At 45.4% G+C, this 22,818-nt stretch overlaps 1 protein-coding gene across 6 annotated transcripts in view; it reads left to right on the top strand.

Annotated features, from left to right (window-relative positions):
• The first annotated feature begins 163 nt into the window (after window positions 1-163).
• Window positions 164-22,818, top strand: part of bltp3b (bridge-like lipid transfer protein family member 3B) — a 31,631-nt gene continuing 8,976 nt past the window's right edge. For 4 of the 6 annotated variants that reach the window (XM_070548536.1, XM_070548551.1, XM_070548545.1 and 1 more), the window contains exons 1-16: window positions 164-379; window positions 9,695-9,857; window positions 13,063-13,101; window positions 15,509-15,600; window positions 15,677-15,866; window positions 15,946-16,086; window positions 16,280-16,447; window positions 16,744-16,924; window positions 18,708-18,791; window positions 18,883-19,044; window positions 19,157-19,303; window positions 19,441-19,562; window positions 19,644-19,785; window positions 19,947-20,140; window positions 20,239-20,964; window positions 21,039-21,709. In XM_070548536.1, coding sequence (XP_070404637.1) covers window positions 336-379; window positions 9,695-9,857; window positions 13,063-13,101; window positions 15,509-15,600; window positions 15,677-15,866; window positions 15,946-16,086; window positions 16,280-16,447; window positions 16,744-16,924; window positions 18,708-18,791; window positions 18,883-19,044; window positions 19,157-19,303; window positions 19,441-19,562; window positions 19,644-19,785; window positions 19,947-20,140; window positions 20,239-20,964; window positions 21,039-21,709 — 3,266 coding nt within the window. In that variant the 5' untranslated portion in view covers window positions 164-335. The remainder of the gene's footprint in view (window positions 380-9,694; window positions 9,858-13,062; window positions 13,102-15,508; window positions 15,601-15,676; window positions 15,867-15,945; window positions 16,087-16,279; window positions 16,448-16,743; window positions 16,925-18,707; window positions 18,792-18,882; window positions 19,045-19,156; window positions 19,304-19,440; window positions 19,563-19,643; window positions 19,786-19,946; window positions 20,141-20,238; window positions 20,965-21,038; window positions 21,710-22,818) is intronic. The other 2 variants (XM_015960108.3, XM_015960130.3) reach the window with 1 other exon arrangement.

Raw genomic sequence — 22,818 nt, forward strand, 5'->3', positions numbered from 1 at the left:
GTGCTCCTCGCGTTGTTCCAGGTGTACGGTGTGTATGATATTGCGGAGGTTCTCTCTGTTTCTGGAGCTTCATCAGTCCATCTGATCGAAGCGGCCTGACGCGGTATGCTTTGTCCTTCAGCCGGCTGTCTGTCAGACGTCTGAAATGCCATTTCTCCGTCCTCGGCCCCCTTTTTTCTTAGAGAATAAAGCGGGAACGCCGCTAAAATGAAGACCGGGATAATAATTTGAGCCGCTTGTTTTTAGCTCGAATGGGAACAAGCTAGCTGTTAGGCTAGCCAGACAGCTCAGCGCACACCCGGCGGCGGCGGCTCGGATATCGGATTAGTTCAGCCATGGCTGGGCTCATCAAGAAGCAGATCCTGAAGCATCTCTCCAGGTTCGTATCTAACTGGACGGGCAGCAGAGGGACACGGCTGTTTGGGCAGACAGAATGACTCAACTTTTATCAAATCGGTTACATTTTAACAAGAAATTTAGCTTGACATGAGTGGAGGAGTGTTGTGCTCTGAGCGCTAACGTCTAAAGCACTGCTGTGTTTGAACTAGCTAACGCTAATGTTAGTAGGTAAACTGGTAATCTTTGGATACTAAAGCAGGTTCAACCAGTTGAGTTGTTGAGTCAGATGGTCAGATTGCATCAATCTCAGAGTTTCTTTAGGGACGATTTTTATCAATTCAGTGGTAGTAAACGTTTCCCTATTGCACAACCTTTTAAACTCATGTAACAAGCATAATATACTGATAAGAGGGTGTTTGCACAGGTGTAAGTAGTCTTTGTAACATAACACCATTATCATGGACAAACATTAAACGTGAACTAGTTGCCTGACATCACCAGGAAAATATTGTAAGTTTGTATTTATTAGAAATACATCTAAACAGAAAGATGAATTTGAATTTAGGACTGTAAAATGACAGTAAATTTAATCAGTGTCAGAAGAATAATGCACATGATTTGTAAAAAAAAAAAAAAAAACTTGCTTTTGAACCAAGGATGAAAATCAACCTGATAACTGTGCCTCACGACAGCAAAACTGTCAAAGTGGTTTCAAATCGTTTCAAAAAGGACAAAAATTCAAGATGGCCACAAAATTGTATGAAGTTATTAAAAAGAGAACCCAAACAAGGCAATGACTGACAATACTTTGCTAACTGCTGAAGGTGGCAGAGAAGTGCCTGCCTCAAAGCTGGAGGGTTGCAGGTTCGAGGCCCGCTCTGTCTGCCACGGTCGTTGTGCCCTTGGACAAGGCGCTTCTCCCTCTTTGCCTGCTGGTGGTTGTCGGAGGGACTGGTGAGGCCTGTGTTTGACAACCTCACTTCTGTCAGTGCACCCCAGGGAAGATGTGGCTACATTGTAGCTCATCATCACCAGTATGTGTGGGTGAATTAATTTGTTGTTTATGTTTATGCTTATGTTTATTTATTTGGCAGACGCTTTTATCCAAAGCGACTTACAATTTGTTGTAAAGCACCTTGGGGGGTTGTAGGACCCTAGAAGGTGCAATACAAATGCAGGCCATTTACTGGCGTTTTCCTTTTATTTGTGTACATGCGCACAGTCCGAATGTCTTCAGTAAACAAGGTAAAACAATTTAAAAAAGCTAATTCAGATTACATCTATTAGCATTTTAGAAAGAAAAAATTCATAGAAATGTTTGTTCTGGGTCAAATGATTGGCACTGCCATGAGGCTCGGTTTTGTTATTTTTAGCTGTAGCAGCACGCTGTTATGAGCAACATTTAGCTCCTCGCAGTTGCATGAATTATTCATTCTTTTCCACCGTGTCTCAGGGAACTCTCGATGCTTCCTTGTTTTGTTTGTGGAGGGACCTTAAAGGGGCATTATGGAAGTTTGACGGCCAAAACATGTATAGAAATAATAAATGTCTTCTTCATACATTCTCCTGCAATGCCCTGGTCCTGTAGAATGAGCCCTGGCATTTTTACTGTGATTGCCTGTTTTTCTGTAAAATCACAGAAAAAGAGAGATGCTCGGGTCGAGCAGGCTGCTTCATGCGCGTTCACGCTCAGGCATCGCCCGTAGCATTTGCTATCCGTAGCTTTAGCAGCAGAGAGCGAGGTAGTGCCACTTTGTCGCTGTTCCTAACGCCTAGTGGCAAAGCTAGCTACATTTCTGAGGACCCTTAGCTACTTTCTGTGGAACTTTTTTCTAGATATTTCCTGCAAATTAGCAACAAAATAGCCATTTTTGCTCCGAACCGTTCTTTGAACGTTGTTTCAGCTGTCATCAAGGATATAAATGTTACAGATACAAAAGATGTCACTGGCGCTTTAGCTCACCTAGTAAGACGTCGAACTCTCGTGCAGAAGACCTGGGTTTGATTCTGGGTGTGAACATAGTTTATTTAGAGTTTCTTTTTTACATTAATGATATATTTTTTTTACAGTAAGATGCCCAAATTTTTATTTGAGACTCGCCGAATGGCATTGAATTCACAGATTAAAAAAATGTGGGTTCAACTTTCATTGTGGAACAATTTTTCAAGCAAGGGAATGGAATGATCTGAGCATGCAGGAGGACTGACCCATCTTAAACCTTTGTCGGCTGTGCTGAAGAGAAAGGTACAGAACCAAATTATTGATTTAATTAGCTGCGCGTTCTCCTGTGCTCTGTCCTCCAGGACACACACACACACACACACACACACACACACACAGACACACACACACACACACACACACACACACACACACACACACACACACACACACACACACACACACACACACACACACACACACACACAAGGGACTGTCTCAGCTGTTATTTTCGTTAAGGAATGTGCACGTACAGCATGTGCACCTCGTGCACGAGCCTACTATTAAAGCTGCCGTTACGCTTTTGGCCTGAGGGGGCAATCACGAGCATAAAAATTCAAAACTCCATAAAGTCCCTTTAAAGCAAACAACAAACATTTTAAAAATGATTCAATCAGACCTTTAACTATTTCAGTGTATTACAATCTAATTGCAGCAGGTCATTAATGAAACAAGTCTCAAAGGAGTTTTGTCTAGTCTGACTTGTGTTGCTGAGAAGAAAAGTCACACTTTCCTCTTTTTTTGTGACTTTGTCCTGTTACTTGCTGAAAGTCAGAAGCAAAATTAGCCTTATCAGCAACACACAGCCAGTGTATCATGTCCTTCACCATCCTAGTCCACATCAATGGTGTGTTGATAGTAACAAGTGTTTTTGCACATGGCTGTGCTCACCCCTCAGCAGCATTAACATTACCGCTGACGGGAAATGACTTGAAGAGTTGTGATATCACCCAGCTTTCTTCTTGTCATCTGAGCTTTCCGCTATCCTGATTGGTCCGTCAGTGAGTGGAAGCTGACCGGTCGAACAGCCGGCCAATCGTGCTTAGTTTTGTGTGATAATGTCACAGCGCTGGTGTCAGAATAGCAAAGCAGCATCAGCTCATTTACTCCACTGTGTGAATACGCTTTCAGGAAGGTGATTGGATACTTGGAGCAGCATTGATCTGCTTCATCAGCATCAGCCTGGACAACCTACTGCTGTTAGGTCCTGTTTCTATAACTGTAGGTGTGCTTACACAGCTACAGGTGATGTTGTGGGTGTCAACATGTCGGCTGTAGCAGAGGACATATCTGTTTACTATGGTCTGGGACCAGGATTATACGCACATGCACTGATGCGTGAATCCAACTGAGACCTTTATTAGATAAGCAGATCATTTTTTATTAGGACATTCTGAGTAGTTACGTGTGTTTGCCTCCAGGTGGATCTGTGTAATGTTTCACAGAAGGTCAAGTTGAGGCAGCCCCTAGGGGGGAGTTAAGACAGAGTGTGTTCTCGTCGCTGATAGAGACGCAGGTTTGAGTATTGATGCAGCTCTGGCTCTAAGCCAGATTGTGTTGCAGACACGTACGCGCGTGGAGACGGAGAACATCAGCTAGACGGGCTCCCATGCTTTCTAGTGGCGACCGTCTCCAGCTTGAATGGTGAGGTTAAAGGTCAAGAACCGCTACTGAAATGGAGCTTAAATTCATGTTTTCCAGCAGTGAGTCAGAATATTTTCTTTCCCTCTTTAGTTTCTCCTCCTTTCTTTCCTTGCATTGTTGCAGTCTCCCATGTTTGTTTTCCTTGGTTATCTCAGTCCATTCTCACTTGCCTGTTGAGAAATGTCACTCTCACTTTCTATTTCACCTTTTGGAACCATAAAATGTGAGATTCCATAGAAATATGAAATATCAATCTGATGGATCTTTGAATATTTTAACCAGAAGATCAGAACTTTTTATTGCAGGGATTAAGCGACACTTCGTATTAAGTCCAAGGAAAGAGAGAGAGTCAGGTTTATAATAGTCAAGAAATTTATTTCTACACAATTTAAACAAGACTAACTTTAACACTCTGTGTACTGATGGAACTAAGGTGGAATGAGACGTGAGGTGAATGATGGTGTGTGTGTGGAATGTTGCTATCAGAACCTTAGGATTCGGAGAAGCAGTTAGTTCAGAGTGGGAGTGAATGTTTCGCTCTAAACTTTAGTAGGAGAATTATAACACACATGAGACGCCATCTGTCGGTCTACGTACCCCAGGGGAAGCCTCCGATTAGATCCAGAATGTCGAGGTCCTCTTGGACCCTCCTTGGAACCGAAGCCGGTAGAAAAGCAGCGGTGCCGACCAAACTAGCCTTGGAATGCTTCCAGGTCACGACAGGTTATCATTGGCGTTCAGCGAGACCCTGAAGGGGTCGTGAGGTTCAGCTTTTATTCTGAAGGAACCGTTGCGGTCAGGTGTAACTTGCAACAGATTTTATCCAGCTTGTCGAGGTTCTTTATGGCTGAAGAGGAAGTCCGGATGGCCTGTCTGAGACTTCTCTAGAATGCTTGAACTAAAGAAAAGTAGGCGTTGAATATTTTTTATAATTGTCATATTTTGGTTTACTGGCGAATCAGAATTTGACATGCAAAAGGGGGTTTATACAGACACCACAGAAAACCACGCCTCGCGCCAGAAACGAAGGTTCTGATTGGGTCAGACAAAAGGAAATGTGTCGTGTGACTTTAGCATTACTCTGTGACATCAGTGTCTAGTGCAAATGTCCAGGATTATAATTACTTGTAAAATACTACTGATCACAGGATTATAATATCAAGTAATAACATTGTTATTTCATAGACTGGTTGAACATTGGGCTCACATTATTATTGGTAATAACAAAGTTGTTGATTATGTATTAATCAAAAGAGAGTTCTTCGTCTTCGTCTTGAGCTGTCCACAGGTGAAGCAGTTTAGATGAGCAGAGTGCATGAAAGACCTTGGCCACTATCTCATGTAGATTAGGCTGTCAGAGACTTTATGTCTCTGCTCGAGCAGACGCAGCAGATCATGACCTTTAGGTCAAAAACAGGACATTTCATGATGCTACACCTCTGTTCTAAATGACTTGAATGTCTTTAAAACCACAACAAGTAGAAGCGCTAAAAGCATTTCTTCTTCTTAAAAAAAAAGATGTTGCCAAACGCCTTTTTTTTAGTACATATAAAAAACTACAGCGTCAGGCGGTACAGTCGGCATTTCCGTCTTTTTTCTGATTGGCTATTTTTCAGCTGCCTAGTCCCGCCCCCATGTACCTCTCTGCGTGTGAGGACGAGTCTGGCAGGCCAGGCTAAGAAACAGGTGCGCCAGAGCTTTTATTCTCACAGAAAACTACTCACAAGGCATTCGTTCATACTAGAGACCACAGCAGATGCATTTAAAATGAGTGAATGATACATTTTTATTCCAGAGTTATAATTCAGTTCATCAGCGATTCTAAGCCCCACATTTACGGGAGTGTGCAGCAGTCTAAGGGCGTGAGCAGGAAGTAGCATGGCTTTAGAAATGCAGAGACGTTTAAAGACTAACAAAACACGATGTTGAGGCTGAACTCGTATCATTGATCTTTCTACGGAAAGAGTTTGTGACTCAGAGCTTGTAGAATTGATACGAAACCCAAAACATCGTGACAAGAAGCTCTATGGGTTTTTTCCCCAGAGGACTCTTCTCTCTCTCTTCAAGTTCAGCAGTAAGCCAGATGTGTTTCTGGTTTTCTGACTGGAGGTTTGGTTCTTTTCCAACTATGACAAATGGATCTGGTCAGCGTTTGTCATCATGACTCCAGTGGTCCTGTAATGGTTGTGTGATGATGCAAAAGCAGTGATGGACTCCTCTGTTCACTCTGCTGGTGGGAAAGCCATTACGCCATGAGTCATGACCGAGAGAGCCTGCTGTGGGTGTTTAATCAGTACAGAGCTGTGAAGCACTTGTGTGTAGGCGACGCTTTTGGAGCCTGTGTGTGTGTGTGTGTGTGTGTGTCACATTTGGCCCAGGTTCCTCCAGACTTAATCATCTCATGCTTCATTGAAACCTGAATCTCATATTCAGGCTTTAGCTGCTTTCAAACGATGCAGCTGATCTACGATTTGGGCTTTCTGCCTCCCAAAACAAACTTTAGTCGATCGATTTCATTCTGCGTTTGATTCATTTTAACGTGGGAATTCTGTGATTTTACACACTTTAATGAAAAAGATCGTGGCGATGCGCTCTGGCCAGAAGAATCTTCTTCCCGTAGAGGAACAACGGCCCCAGCGAGGGATCGTGCGAGGCTCTTTGTTCAGCTGCTTCTGTCGATGCAAAATGCATCTGTGCAGGATTCAGAGCCACGTTGCCCGTTTTTCCCTGAAGTGAAAACATCACGCAGTCGTGGGATTCCTCATGTATTGGTACATTAAAAACGATTCCCTTGTGAAATGATTCATTTCTTTGTGCCTACTTTTATTTCTTGCTTTACGTTGCCTTCGCCTGTAAAACAACGCAGCTGTCGCCTTCGTCACTCTGGCTAAACTTATGGCACCTTAAATGCATCATCAGGGAGCACCGGGTAACTGTTTCCATTCAGGAAACTCACCGACACACGTGATGAGCCTTTTTCTGCTCTGAATAGTTTGCTGGTAATTTGCTAGGCTTGTAAAAATTCTGGAAATTCTTCCAATTTCTTCAGCAAAAGTACTAAAGAATATAAGAATAATGCTTTATTGACAGCCAGGACTCACGTTTATATTTGACCTTTTTTCTTTTAACGGTGATGAAATCTAATGTCGCCGTTTGTTTATGTTTGCAAAATCCTGCAGTTTTGCAAACCAGCGTTCTTCTGCACCCACAGCTCTGCTTCTGCTGCCCACAATTATCGAGCTGTCATTCCAGGAATTCCAGAAATCTCCCTGGAGACATCAGTTGTGTCAGTCCTGATGTAAAATCATAAGGCTATTCTGTGTATAAGCCCTTCAGCTCTGGGAGCACAGGCATGGATGCTGCTGTTGAAGTGTTAATATTTAATATGAGAGGCAGGAAGAGATCTGTGACCTCATCATGAATCTGGATTTGGTCTGGTGGAGTTCAGCCCAGAACAATGACTGGACCCCACCAAAGAGAAGAAAGGGGAAATATGACAATGTGTGAACCCGATACCCTTTACCCGCAGTTGCTCCAGCAGCCATGATGAAGATCGACCTGTGTAATTTAGCATCGAGTTTAGTAGAGCTGCCGTTTCGTGGCATTCTTATTTACGCAGTGAAGAAGCTGAGGAGCAAGAGCGTGAGCTAACCTAGCAGCCTAGATGATACCGGATCAGCTGCAGGACTGGATGTTTCCCAGGTCGAGACGCTGCTGCACGGACCGACCGTGTGTTTCTGACATCATTTATGCCCGCGTGTTCGCTGATCTACATTTATTATGTGTGCTTTGTTTATTAGTGAGTGCGTTTCGTCTTGCTTTTCTGTGTCGAGGATCTGTTTACGCCTCTGCTGCTGAATAATTTACTCTGATGCTGAATTGGAGAAGAATCCAACACAGCAAGGAGATGGTGCTGAAAGGTGGAAACACAAATTTGACTGACTGAATAATTTAAAATGTTTTTTTTTTATATCGCTAAGTGGTGCTCGATGGACAGCCTTCACGCTTCTTCAGTAGCAGAAGCTGATGATGAAAGTTTGTCCATTTGTTTGTTTATGTGTGGGTAGCAGCTGCAGCAGAGGCCCGAACCGTCCTCCGCTCCACCAGTGGGACCCCAACACGGCCAGCCCGGAGATCAAATCTCCTCCAGCGTGTCCTGAGGCGACCTTTCTCACTTTATCTCAGCTGAGCCACACCACCCAAAGAGGAAACTTATTTTGGTCTGTTGTGTTGGCGGGCTAATCTTCTTCCTGTCTCGACCCAAAGCTCATGACCTCAGGAGAGGGTTGGGATGAAGATCGAGCTTTGCTCCTCTTCACCAAAACCAACCAGTCCAGCATCGGCATCACTACGGACGCTGCCCTGATCCACACGTCGATCTCCCGCTCCCTCCATCCTTCACAAGACCCTGAGATACCTAAACTCTTCCATTTTTGTCTTTATTTGAAAAAGATACATTTAATTGTGCTGCTCAGGGACTTTTTCTCATTAGTTTGAATGCTTGAACTCACATTGCTTCTAAATGATAATAAAGTGACTTGCAGTTAAAGTTAGTTTCTGTTTCATGACCAGTTTCATCACAGTTCCACTGAAGCTACATGAATTGTTTTGATACAGCTAATTGAATCACTCCTAGGTGCTCAGATAGCTCCAGAGTGGTAAACACCATTATTTATTGTTCTAATGACCAAGCCCAAGGTCCGTCCATCCATTTTCTGAACCCACTTTGTCCACGCAGGGTCGCGGGGGTATCTCCAGCGGTCAACGGGGAATCAGGCGGGGTACACCCTGGACAGAGAGCCAGTCCATCGCAGGGCAACACAGAGACACACAGGACAAACAATCGCACACACACACACACTCACACACACACACACCCCCAAGGACAATGTAGACAGACCAATCAACCTGACAGTCATGTTTTTGGACTGTGGGAGGAAGCCGGAGCACCCGGAGAGAACCCACGCATGCACAGGGAGAACACGCAAACTCCATGCAGAAAGATTCCAGGCCGGGAAGCGAACCCAGGACCTTCTTGCTGCAAGGCAACAGCTCTAACCACTGCACCACTGCGCAGCCACCAAGCCCAAGGTTTAAATACAATTCAGACCAAGATCAGGAGCATTTGCAGTTGTGCTTGTGAAGACGGTGAAATGTGATTTGTACCCTTGGACATGGGTCAGTAAACCGTGTAGTGTCTGGTCACTCTGCTAACCATTAACTAATGGTCAGACTGCTGATTTTTTCATGGTGAGGTCGTGGACTTTACGTTTGTGTTTAGGTCGCTTCATTTGGGTCAAAATGCAAATACGGTTGTACGGTTATGTATTAATCCTGGCTGTACTAAAGTAAAAGTTTCCGTACTTAAATGTTTTCATAAACAGCAGCTCTGTCAAGAGCGACACCTGCGCCTGCTCCTTCCTTCCCTTTTCTTCGTGTTAAAATCATTCGTTTGTGAGCTGAGGAAGTGTTTTTGTGATTCTCTCCATCACTCCATTCGTGACTTGATGTCAGTTATTTGTGTTTGGTCCAACAGAAGCAGATTGGCAAGGAGGATACATTTTAGAAATTCTAGTTTTTGTCTTCTAAAGTGTGTGTGTGTGTGTGTTGCAATTGGTGTCAAACACCAGAAGAATGTCGGGCGAGGACTGTTGCTTCTCCATAAATATCTTCTGGGTCGAAGCTTAACTCCGCCTCCTTGTTCTGTAGGTTTGCTAAGAACCTGTCGCCAGACAAGATCAACCTGAGCACGCTGAAGGGGGAGGGCCAGCTCACCAACCTGGAGCTGGACGAGGAGGTTCTCCAGAGTGTGCTGGACCTGCCCACCTGGCTGGCCATCAACCGTGTGTTCTGCAACAAGGCTACCATCAGGGTGAGGGTCACCATTGCTTCATAAGAGAATCAGTGGAGATTAGTTTAACTTTAGGAGAGGGGATTAAAACGATGTGCTTTATAAAGACAGGGACCATTGTTGTCTTTCGTTTGACCCATTCTGCCATCGTTCAGTGTAAACTCAGATGATCTCAAGTTGATATTGGTTATAGGGATGCTGCAATCATGTCTTTGGTTGCCCATCACCAATACAGATCACGGATTTACTGTAAATTTGAGTGCTCCTGGCTTTGTTTTCTACTCACATCTTCTAATCTTCCTCCTCACAACTCAAGTGTTAGAACTGAAGGAGCCTCTCGGATGAGAGGCGTTAAAATGTGCACGTCTGCAGACACGTTTGTCGTTGTGCGCCTGCTCAGTATGAAAGAAGAGAGGGAAACGCTGCACTGCACACAGGATCTCCGCAGGCTGCCGTCTGAGCTCCAGGTGATCACCTGGTGTGAACGGCGCTGAGAGGCAGCGATCAGAATACGCCGGTCACATGCTTTTACAGAAATCATCGGTGGTGGTCGGTGGCTGATCGATTGGAACAATACCGGTTACAACTGTTGTCGTGAAATTTATAACGATAAGAGTGATCTCGTGTGGATATCGCAGGATTTTAAGCGGTCAGACGGTTGAAGTTCACTAACATTGTGTAACTTAAGTTCTACCAGCATCTTTTTTCCTCCTGCTTGCTGCTGCTTCAGTTTCACAAAGCTAACAGAGCTGATGCTGGTGCAAAGATGTCCACGGTGTGCAAAAGACCAGAGTAATGTGCACTTGTTTAGCACCTGATTGTCCAGCACAGACTGAAGGATAGAGGGGTCAGAGACAAAGGTCAGACGTTCTTTAACCGAAGGTTTTAACGGATGAAGGACAAAGTCTCTCCTCCATTCGGGATAAGACGTTGAATGATTCCCAGACCTGCACCTTCTCATTTTCACTTCAAAATAAAACAGAAGTGATTATTTTTATTTCAACTTTTTGTACGCAGCTGTACTCTTTCTCTCACATGAAGACTCCTCTCATTGTCAAGGCTCCACAGTGGAGCAGCGCCGGAGTCGGGCTCTATGTGATTAAATGTTCTAGATCATAGTTTAGAACTTAGACACTTCTTAGTGGCAGCAACGGGACGCTTCCTGGTTTAACAGTTTATTTACGAAGCAGTCTGACTCGTCGCCGGGTGAGATGATGAATTATAGTTTTCCTGTAAACTCTTAGGTGCAGTAAACTTCCAGCAGAAGCCTCTTTTCGTCATTCCTTTTCTCCCCCGAGACGGAAAAACCACCTGATAGTAAAATGTTCACACTAAAGAGTGCAGCTCTGTTCTGCAACAGGAAATGAAATAACATTGGGTTGTTTTATGTTTAAATTCAGCATAATGTCACAAATAAATGGGCACAGTGCAGCGGAGCGTATAGGCCGGGACCTCAGAATCGGATTCAAATGTTCCTTCCCTTTTTTTTCCCCCTGGGGCTTTGAGAATAGACGGAGACGCTAAACTCTGAATTGCTCTTTCAAGAGAAGCGCAGCTTTTTGGTAAATCTGGGCCAGAATATGTGTCACAAGTAACTCTCAGCTACAATCACATCATCTTTAGCTCAATATCAGTCAACTCCACTAGTTATGGGCATTTTTGTCTTTACTAGCTGGTGGCCTTCTTTAATGGGGCTTTAGTTAACTGTAAATGTTACAGCCAGACAAGATCCTCGGAGAGTTGCCCAAAGCTCCGTCTCAGCTCACGGACACACCCTGGAAATATCAAAGGGAGCTATATAATTAACTTCTTCATGACTGGACTTTCATTCCGACCAAAGTCCGTTTTCCACCTCCTCCTTTCCCCGTTTCCATTGCTTCACTTTCTCCTCTTTAGTTCCAGCTTTAAATAAAATTCTCAGTATTTTAATTATTGAAACTAATAATTTGGCCAAAGAGCAACTGAGCCAACCTCTTTATTCCTGGTTGTATTTTACAGGCTTGAAAAAGCACCTTCTTCTCTTTCCTGTTCCTCAGGCTGCATTTCTGATCCTTTACAGTCCGTTCTTGTGCTGCACCTCAGCAAAGCTAGACGGGATTTCTTTAGCTTTCTGGTTTTCAGTTTCAAACAGTTTTTTTTTAAAGAAGAGAACTCTGATCATAATCTTACTTCCTCACACATTCGATCCCCGTCTCTCTCGCTTGCTTTCTTCCTGTTGCAAAACTCAACACGGTGACTTCGTCATTCTAAAATACTGTTATAAGCTGTTGATTGTTCCACTGGAATAAAGATTTGTGACTGGATGGATAAATTAGCACAATTAAATATATGGCTTCAAGTGCAAGACAGGCTGTAGCGCCCCCTGCTGGCTCCTGCAGTAATTAGAAAATGAAATGTGTTTGAATTAAAGCTTCAGACTGTAAGCCTTATTTGATTTGTTGCATAGTAGGGCTGCACAACATATCGCAAATATATTGTTATCGCGATATCAGCATGCACAACATGCAAATCGCAAAGAACAGATAAATATCGCAATGAATGGTCAGCTCAAATGTTTGCTACACATAACGCATTCTGTCCATCAAACGGAAGCATGATGTTTTTAACAAATCAAAAAGAGCTCTTCACCCATTTGGCCAATCGGGTGGGTTCTCATAGGTTAGATGCCCGCCCCCGAGGCGGACGGCACTTCATTTAGATGGTTAGTGAACACCTGAGTTAGCTTCGTTAGCTCTTTTTGCTGATTCTGCTTTTCCCGGCATCCACGGATTGCCTTTTCTTGTTCATTTTAATTTTCCCTTTCCTCACATCTTTTGCTTTTCTCATTTTTATGATTTTTAAATATTTTTGTTTTTGATTATTTTTGTTCCTGAGTTAAGTTTTTATTTATCGCAAGTAATATCGCCATCGCAATATTAATCATTGCTATCGAATATCGCAGGTTTTCCTAATATCGTGCAGCCCTATTGCATAGCAAATGACACGTTGCTCTATGTTGAACACATTTATTTTGTTATTTGACTTAAAATAAAAACTATTCATGTTTAGGATTAATGGAGGGAACGACCCGCCTTGATACATCTAAATCATCAGCTTTCCTTTAAGCTAGTTTCTAGCTGCATTGGTTTAATACTGTGCAGTTCAGTGATCGCTAGTTTAGTATTAACAACACAAATAAGTACTTGTACACATTAGGAAGCTGAAAATGTGCTGTGTTCACCAACAGATACCCTGGACAAAACTGAAGACTCACCCAATCTCTTTGGTAAGTTTATACTTTTGCAGTTTTATTTTTTTTAATATTATAAGAAAAAAATGAATAAACTGTCCGGCCCAAAAATGTAACACCTGGATTTAACTAAGCAAATAGGTACGAGCCTCCTATAGCCTCCTACAACCATGTGGAAAGACACATCTGGTGACTGTGGAAAAGATGTTAGTCAGTGTGAAAAGGGTCAGATTGTTGGCATCAAGCAGAGAAAACATCTAAGGAGATGCAGAAGTGACTAAAACTGGGTTAAGAACTGTCCAACGCATTATTAAAAACTGGTCTGAGTCCAGATGGACCCTGTTCCAGAGCGATGGTGCATCAGGGTGAGAAGAGAGGCAGATGAAGTGATGCACCCATCATGCCTAGTGCCTATTGTACAAGCCTGTGGGGGCAGTGTTATGATCTGGGCTTGCTGCTGTTGATCAGGTCTAGGTTCAGCAACAAGATGTGCTCCAAGAATGATGTCAGCTGACTACCTGAATATCCTGAATGACCAGGTTATTCCATCTTCCCTGACGGCACGGGCATATTCCAAGATGACAAAGCCAGGATTCATCGGGCTCTGATAGTGAAAGAGTGGTTCAGAGTCTAGACCTTAACCCCAGGGAGAATCTTTGGGATGTGCTGGAGAAGGCTGCATGATTATCTAAAAGTGTGTGAATCTTTTAAATGATTCGAATTTTGACTTTAAAAATCTAACTTTCAAATGAAAAGAGAGCTGTTGCTAAAAACACAAAGACATAAAACACTTTTAATCTTGAATCAGGTGAGTGGGAGACGGACAAATCCAAAGTATCAGGAACAATTTCAGCTTGAACTAAGACTGTTTCTGTAAGTTTTACAACTTTACTGTCAAGTAAATCTTTTATACATTTGTATAAATTCCTCTCCGATATCATCACCATTCTCCTGTCTACACGCAGCTTTACCATCACATTGTCTCCAGTCTGCAGCTTCATGGCTGCCTCGTTGTTCTGCTGTAACCCATCATCTTTCTTCAGCATCATCTCACCCATCAGCCTATTAACCATCATGAGCGGACGTCTTGTCGTACACACGATGCAGCTTTGCAGAGCAGGGACACTAACTGTTCTAGTGGATTCAGTATTTTGATCTGAGGCTGTATCTCCCATGCCTTCTTAAACAGATTTGTAATAGACTAATGTTTTAATAGCTCTGATATCTTGCTTGAGCGTTTCTGAATCTTTGCCACGGCTGCCGTACCAGTGAGCAGGACGCAGGTGTTGGGTTAACAGCAGCCTGCCAGGCTGCTCCCCAGATAGCTGCTGTTCCCTGCAGCACTCAAGCTGCTGGGAATCAGCAATCATATATGCTCCGTCTCTAAACCCCGGATGTTTTGGAGAATCCTCAGAGCTTGGTTGTAGGTTCATTAAAATGTGTGTGGAGCACAAAACCACGAGTTAAACAGCCCGTCTCTGGAGAGGCGTCGTACAGCAGCACAGCAGAGAGGTACAAACCTGAAACTATTACTAACTAACTAAAACTTTATTTACATAGCACCTTCACACGGCCCAAGGACCAAACAAAGCGCTGCACAGCAGAAATAAGCATAAAAAAGAATAAAAACATATAAAACCATTTAAAAACCAACAAAAACATGCAGATAAAATCTAGGCGGAGCAGCAAAAAGTGCAAAGCTATCAGTTAACGGGACTCTTCCTGAATAAAAGCTAAAGAATAAAAGTGTGTTTTCAGCTGGCTCTTGAACTTGCCGAGCGTGGTGTCCTGTTTAACACACGTAGGTAGCTCATTCCAGAGCCTCTGCCCCAGTACCGAGAAAGCCCGACCCCCTCGGGATTGTAGTCCGTGTTTAGGAACGACCAACAGTCCTTGTTGTGCTGACCGAAGGTTTCTTGCGGGAACATAAGGATGGATCAGATCCGCCAGATAACGTGGAGCCAACTCGTTTAAACATTTAAAAACAAACACCAGAACTTTAAACAAAATTCTAAAAGAGACTGGAAGCCAGTGTAGGGATGCCAAGACGGGCGTGATGTGTTCAGATCTCCTGGTCCCAGTCGGTAACCTGGCTGCCGCGTTTTGGACCTTCTGTAGTTTCGCTATGGAGGCCTGCTTGATGCCTGCATAAAGCGAGTTACAGTAGTCCAGTCTGGTGGTAATGAAGGCGTGGATGACAGTTTCCAGATGTTTACGTGATAGCAGCGGCTTAATCCTAGCTATTCTCCTGAGATGGAACTAGCAGGTTCTGATTGTTCCATTGACCTGGGTCATTAATCGCCTCATCTGTAGAAACACACAGGAAATCTCAGGTCTTCATCCTTGTTTCTTGTTTTTGTGTGATATGAATCTCAAGCTTTTAGTCTGATTGCAGATTAGAGAAATCTATAAAACTAATTCCTCAGCATGATTCCTCTTTCAGTCTCTGGATAAAGTGATGATGGAGATGAGCACGTGTGATGAGCCTCGTCCACCCAATGGTCCGTCTCCCATAGCAACCGCATCAGGACAAAGGTGGGCGTCTGGGTGTTTATATTTGATGGACTGGACTTGACACCACACCTGTCTTGATCATGTACCTTGTGTACAGTGAATATGGCTTTGCTGAGAAAGTGGTGGAGGGGATCTCGCTATCCATCAACTCCATCGTCATCAAGATCAGCGCCAAAGCCTTCAACGCGTCCTTCGAGCTCTCCCAGCTGCAGGTGCACAGCGTCAACACCAGCTGGAGCATCAGCGACCTGCGGTTCACTCGCATCCAGGATCCTCAGAGAGGGGAGGTGAGTATTTGTTGTTTTACAGCTAAATCTGCATTACCAATCCCACTCTCGTTTGAATTCATTCCTCTGTTTGCCCTAGATCTTGATGTTTAAAGAAATCAGCTGGCAGATGATCCGCATCGAGGCCGACGCTATCCAGAGCGCCGAGCATGAGATGCTGAGCGCTCCAATCCGCCTCATCACCAACCAGTCAAAGATACGAGTCACTCTTAAGAGACGGGTTAGCGTCACTCGGTCCCTCTGCTGACTAAAACATGTTCCTTCCCAGGCTGCAGGCCCAGCAGCTCTGAGCAGCATCTGTTATTTATTACGTCTGTAAAGTCGATCTGTACAAAATAGTTCAACACAGCTTATGCAGAATGAAGGCGTCCTCCACCTACATGTTTCATGCTGATATGAGATTCCTGATGCAGATAAAAGACTGTAACGTGGTGACCTCCAAGCTGATTCTGATCCTGGACGACCTGCTGTGGGTGCTGACCGACTCCCAACTGAAAGCTATGGTCCAGTACGCAAAGTCCCTCAGCGAGGCCATGGAGAAGTCTGCACAGCAGAGGAAGAGCATGGCGACAGATGATCAGGTGAAGGACACATTTCTGCTGTTCTGTGTCCCTCTCATGGCACCACACTGAGTCTACCCGTCTCATAGTTGGTATTTTCTCTCCACTGGGGCACATAAGCAGTACAGACACTCAGCATCTACACTAAATCACACATGTCAGCCGGTGTTCCTCCTGCAGTTTGGTCCAGAACACCATGTGGTGGAAGCTTTGAGCGCCAGCTGTTTGAACGTTGACATGATCCATTTGTCAAAATCCAAAGAACCCAATAAAGACATTTGAAGCATCAGTCAGAACAACTCTGTGTGTATTTGCAGGTCTCATCGCAGCCTCCATCAGCCCAGCAGGTTCGAACCCATCAGGCGTCCCCGGCCGCCGACCAGAGCGCCACCATAGCCAAACTGTTCGCCGCCTACGACGTGTGCGAGACTTCCCACCACCTCCAGATCACGCACCTCGACCTGCACATCTGTGATGACATCCACGCCAAGGACAAAGGTATAAATTCAGACCAGAGCACACACACACACACACACACACACACATATGTACAGTGGGGCAAAAAGTATTTAGTCAGCCACCGATTGTGCAAGTACTCCCACTTAAAACGATGACAGAGGTCAGTAATTTTCATCATAGGTACACTTCAACTGTGAGAGACAGAATGTGAAAAAAAATCCATGAATTCACATGGCAGGATTTTTAAAGAATTTATTTGTAAATCAGGGTGGAAAATAAATATTTGGTCAATGACAAAAATTCAACTCAATACTTTGTAACATAACCTTTGTTGGCAATAACAGAGGTCAAACGATTACTATAGGTCTTTACCAGGTTTGCACACACAGTAGCTGGTATTTTGGCCCATTCCTCCATGCAGATCTTCTTGAGAGCAGTGATGTTTTGGGGCTGTCGCCGAGCAACACAGACTTTCAACTCCCTCCACAGATTTTCTATGGGGTTGAGGTCTGGAGACTGGCTAGGCCACTCCAGGACTTTCAAATGCTTCTTACGGAGCCACTCCTTTGTTGCCCGGGCGGTGTGTTTGGAATCATTGTCGTGTTGGAAGACCCAACCACGTTTCATCTTCAAAGCTCTCACCGATGGAAGGAGGTTTTGGCTCAGAATCTCACAATACATGGCTCCATTCATTCTGTCCTTAACACGGATCAGTCGTCCTGTCCCCTTAGCAGAAAAACAGCCCCAAAGCATGATGTTCCCACCCCCATGCTTCACAGTAGGTATGGTGTTCTTGGGATGCAACTCAGTATTCTTCTTCCTCCAAACACGACGAGTTGAGTTTATACCAAAAAGTTCTACTTTGGTTTCATCTGACCACAAGACATTCTCCCAATCCTCTGCTGTATCATCCATGTGCTCTCTGGCAAACTTCAGATGGGCATGGACATGCACTGGCTTCAGCAGCGGAACACGTCTGGCACTGCAGGATTTGATTCCCTGCCGTTGTAGTGTGTTACTGAGGGTGACCTTTGTTACTGTGGTCCCAGCTCTGCAGGTCATTCACCAGGTCCCCCCGTGTGGTTCTGGGATTCTTGCTCACCGTTCTCATGAACATTTTGACCCCACGGGATGAGATCTTGCGTGGAGCCCCAGATCGAGGGAGATTATCAGTGGTCTTGTATGTCTTCCATTTTCTGATAATTGCTTCCACAGTTGATTTTTTCACACCAAGCTGCTTGCCTATTGTAGATTCACTCTTCCCAGTCTGGTGCAGGTCTACAATTCTTTTCCTGGTGTCCTTCGAAAGCTCTTTGGTCTTGGCCATAGTGGAGTTTGGAGTCTGACTGTTTGAGGCTGTGGACAGGTGTCTTTTATACAGATAATGAGTTCAAACAGGTTCCATTAATACAGGTAACGAGTGGAGGACAGAAAAGCTTCTTAAAGAAGACGTTACAGGTCTGTGAGAGCCAGAGATTTTCCTTGTTTGAAGTGACCAAATAGTTATTTTCCAGCCTGATTTACAAATAAATTCTTTAAAAATCCTGCCATGTGAATTCATGGATTTTTTTTTTCACATTCTGGCTCTCACAGTTGAAGTGTACCTATGATGAAAATTACTGACCTCTGTCATCATTTTAAGTGGGAGAACTTGCACAATCGGTGGCTGACTAAATACTTTTTTGCCCCACTGTACGTCACCTGCATGTTTTATTGTCTTTATGCCAGTTTTGATCCAGACTACAAGGATAAATACACAAATCTGTTTCGTTTGAGGCTTTTATTATTATTTTTTTACTAAAGTGGGGCATTGTCTGCACAGTTATAAATAAGAGGATAACTGGTGGAGCCATGCAGCTTTCCTTCAGCTCCATCACTCTGGACTACTACCCTTTCCACAGAGCAGGTACGGGTTTCTGTTCAAGGCTTCCTTCTCCCTAAATCTGTTTTTGATTCAACGGAAGGCTATTTGGACACATCTGCACCCATGTTTCCAGGTGAAAGCTGTGTCCACTGGATGCACTACAGCGAAGCCACTAAAGCCAGAGAGAGCTGGGCCACGAGTCTGCTGGATGAGTTCAAATCCAACGTGGAGATGCTGAAGAGTGCAGTTCGAGACAAGCGCAGCCCGAGAGCTGCACGCAGCTCCCCACATCACGGTAAACGATCACACACGGAAAACACACGCCGAGTCATTCTAACCTGGTTTTAGCCTGTTTGTCCTCCTGGCACCCACGGCGTGTCATCCCCTGTGGGTTTTCTGTCCTCTAGTGTCCTTTAAGGACGATGTGTGTGAGCCTCTAGGGGGTCAGGAGAGAGCAGGAGGAGAAGTAGGGCTTAGGGAGGCAGATGGAGGTCTCCTAGAGTGGAGCCCACACACACGGCCTCCACCTCAGTGCTGCTGGTGCCTAGAACCAGGTACCCCCACGTGTGTGTGTGCGCACAGCTGGGTGCGGTGATGCGCACCTTCTGTTAGGATCAGGGGTTTGTTTTTGGTAGCTGAAAAGTGTGTTTTCTTCACTTGGTCTCTCTCATTTTTTTCTTTTCCTCCTCAGGTAAGATAAACACCTCCTCCTCCAGCACTTCCTTCAGTCCTCCTCCTCCTCCTCAGAGTCCAAAGACCCAACTCATGTCCAGCTCTGTTGTTGTCAGGATGGCAGACTTCAGTATCTACCAGGTCACTACAGTAACCCCTAGCGATTGAGGCTGTGTTGTTTTATTTATGGGCCGGTAACTTTCTGCCTATTTTGTATTTCAGGTGTCAACAGCTGATCAGCGCCGCTCCACCCCAAAGACCATGATCTCCTGTAATAAGAAGTCCTTGTACCTGCCTGCAGAGATGCCGGCTGTCCATGTCGAGTTCACAGAATATTACTTCCCTGATGGAAAAGACTACCCCAGTACGGCAGCTTCTACCTACACCTGTGTCTCGTTCATGAGGCAGCCATGACAAAAAGCTGTTAAATGAAAAACTCCACAAGCTCTTATCGTTGTTCATCTGTTGTCTGACTCTTTGTGTTTAAATGTAATCCTCCTCCTGCTGCTCCTGCTGCTGCTGCAGTTCCTTGTCCCAACCTGTACGCTCAGCTCAACGCCCTGCAGCTGGTTCTGGACCCTCGCAGCCTGGTTTGGATCAACCTCTTTGCTCTGGACCTGCGTCAGAGTCTGGAGCAGTTCATGGAGATCTACAAGCTCAACGACTCCCAGAAACCTGACGAGCACGTTGACATCAAGGTCGATGGCCTGATGCTGAAAGTAGGACGTCTAGAGAAAACACGGTGCTGTTCTAAAGGTTTTTATGTTAAAGTCGACGTTCTCCTCAAGCTCGTTGTTTGGTTTCTGTTCCTCTGCAGCTGGTGGTTCCCACCGATCAGGACGCCTGCTGCCCTGCAGACCTGCCTCGCTCCGTCTCCGTACAGACTTCAGAAATGACGGCCACCAACACCCGGCACCCGGCCAACTGCACCCGCTCCCACCTCGAGGCCTTGCTGCAAGCTTTTGAAGCAGAACCGTTCTTCTCTTCATCTTTTTCCTCGTTTCCTCGCTCCTCCTCCTCTGTGCCCATCCTTCATTCTGTCTTCCAGCAGCACGCTCATGAACAAGACACTAAAATGCACGACGTCTACCGGGGACTGGTGGTGCCGACGATGGGCGCAGATGCCCTCAAGATGCCTGCCGCCTCAGACTTCTGGGCACTGCACTTTGCCCAGTTTTGGGTGGACTATGAAGGCACCTGTGGGGGTAAGGGACGCCCACAGCCCTTTGTGGACTCCTTTCCCCTCACTGTGTGGGCCTGTCAGCCCGTGAAACTTGTCCAGCACCAGGAGAACCTGAGAGGATCTGCTGGAGCCGGGCTCTCCAGAAGCACCTCGATGGAGGCAGTCGCTCGTTTGCAGAGGAAACGGTTATTAAAGGAGTATTACAGCACGGACAGCGCGCCGTCGTCAGCGGTACCACCCAGTAACGGACTCTATAAACCTCCATCACTGGACAGCCTGTCTTCTTCATCCTCTTCATCATCCAGTAAAGATGCAGATGTGCACATGCTGGTGCACGTGCAGAAGCACATAAGTGCTCAGGTATGTTTTGATGTTTTTTTTTAATACTTTGCTCAAAAAGCTTTAATAGTTCACGTGTGTCTACTCATGTTAAGGTGAGCCATCGGCAGTTTGTGTTCCTGATGCTCCTCCAGCGCAGCCTCAAAGCTCTGCAGCAAACCCTACAGCAGGATCTGGAGGACATGATCTCCAAGAGGGAACGCAAGGACACCTCCCAGCATCCTGCTGAGCACCAACCCTTCACTTTCTGCTTAGGGCTCCTGCTCAAAAGTGCAGAGGTGTCCCTCCTCCTGAAGCCTGTACCCCAGCCTGAGGGCACAGGGTCTCCTGCAGGATCAGAGCTGTCCCCCTCAGAGAGCCGAGGAACTCTGGAGCCTGTGAGTGACGCAGGAGACGGGTCAGAGAAGGGCAATGACGGTTCTGGCTCTGAAGGAAGAGCAGCTAAGCCACCCAGCACTGTGGACCAGCTGCTGTGTTGTGAAGGTCCAGAGAATGGAGCCACACAGGGTCCTGCTCCTCTTGTCCCCTCCTCCAGCCCTGCCACACGCCCTGACTCTAATCACGACGCCACAGAGGAGGAGAGGACTCCAGCTAGGAACTCTGTGAGGGCGAGCTCAGATGAGCGGGGCGAGGAAAGCCTGACAGCAGGTGACGGAGGTGGGCTAGACTCCAAATCCAGTGTGAGTGATCCTCTTTCTGATCCACTCGGCAGCAAAGACCTAAATGACAAGAACACAGCAGTGAAGATGCCTCAGTCCGTCTCCAGGTATCCCTCCTTTTTTATCCAAACGCTAAACTAGAATTAACTTCATTATGATTTTCATTCAACGTATTTTAAACATCGTGGTACATTTTTACCGATGACAATGATTTTCTTTCAGTCTTAAGCTTGGCTTATGCTTGACGCATTCACTTTCCGCGCGGTGATGCAGCTCGCGGATGGAACGCGCTTCACAACTCGCAGTGTTTATGGTTTGTGCGGCTCGTCTCTGCGGTGAGCCAATATTCTCCCAAACTGTAGGGGGCAGCATGGAGCTCTACGGCATGCATCCAACACTACACCACAGTAGAAGTAGAAATTACTGTTTACAACATGACATTTCAGCATTTTTAACAGCATCCTCGTCTTTTCCGACAGTGCGAGCTATTTCTCTCCAAGAATTATTAACAACATGTTGATCACGGTGATCTCTGAGAGCCGAATCATACAAATGTCTGTATTTACGAACCTCTGCCGTGCCGGTCCGCCATGTTTTTCCGCGTCCGACCGTCCGCGTGGTTAGAAATTTTCCGAGGTGCGTGTTGCGGAAATCTTGGGCCGTGCGGAGACGCGGTGGAGGGGCGTGGTTGTTAAAATGATGCAAAATGACGCAACTTTCCCGCGCGGAGCCGTGCGGACCTCGCGGACGCGTCAAGCATAAACCAACCTTTAACGTACTCTGTTTCAGTTTGATGGGTTTTGCATCAGGAAGCTTTTATTTTGACACATTTATCTGGGCGTACTCGTGCAGACTAATGATGCACGCAGAATCTGTCTTTCATCTGGGCTGCATTTGAAATTATTTTATTTATTTGCTAAATATTAGAAATCAGAGGCTTGTGGGAGTTGAAGTGAGTGTGTGTGTGTGTGTGTGTGTGTGTGTGTGGTGGGGAGGCATCCTTCTGGGGTTTCCGTTCCAGAGCTGCAACTCAGTGGCTGAAGAATAAAAACACATTATTTATATTTACAGAAGGAAATCACCCAGTGGAACCGGACTTAATTAAAGATGCCGCTGAGAAACGTCAACTTTAGGGGATGTTTCTGTTTCATCTCGTCCTTGTCGTCGTCTTCCTCCGCTTATCCGGGTCGCGGGGGCAGCATCCCAACTAGGGAGC

Source organism: Nothobranchius furzeri, chromosome 1 (genome assembly GCF_043380555.1).
Source record: "Nothobranchius furzeri strain GRZ-AD chromosome 1, NfurGRZ-RIMD1, whole genome shotgun sequence".
Classification (NCBI taxonomy): Eukaryota; Metazoa; Chordata; class Actinopteri; order Cyprinodontiformes; family Nothobranchiidae; genus Nothobranchius; species Nothobranchius furzeri.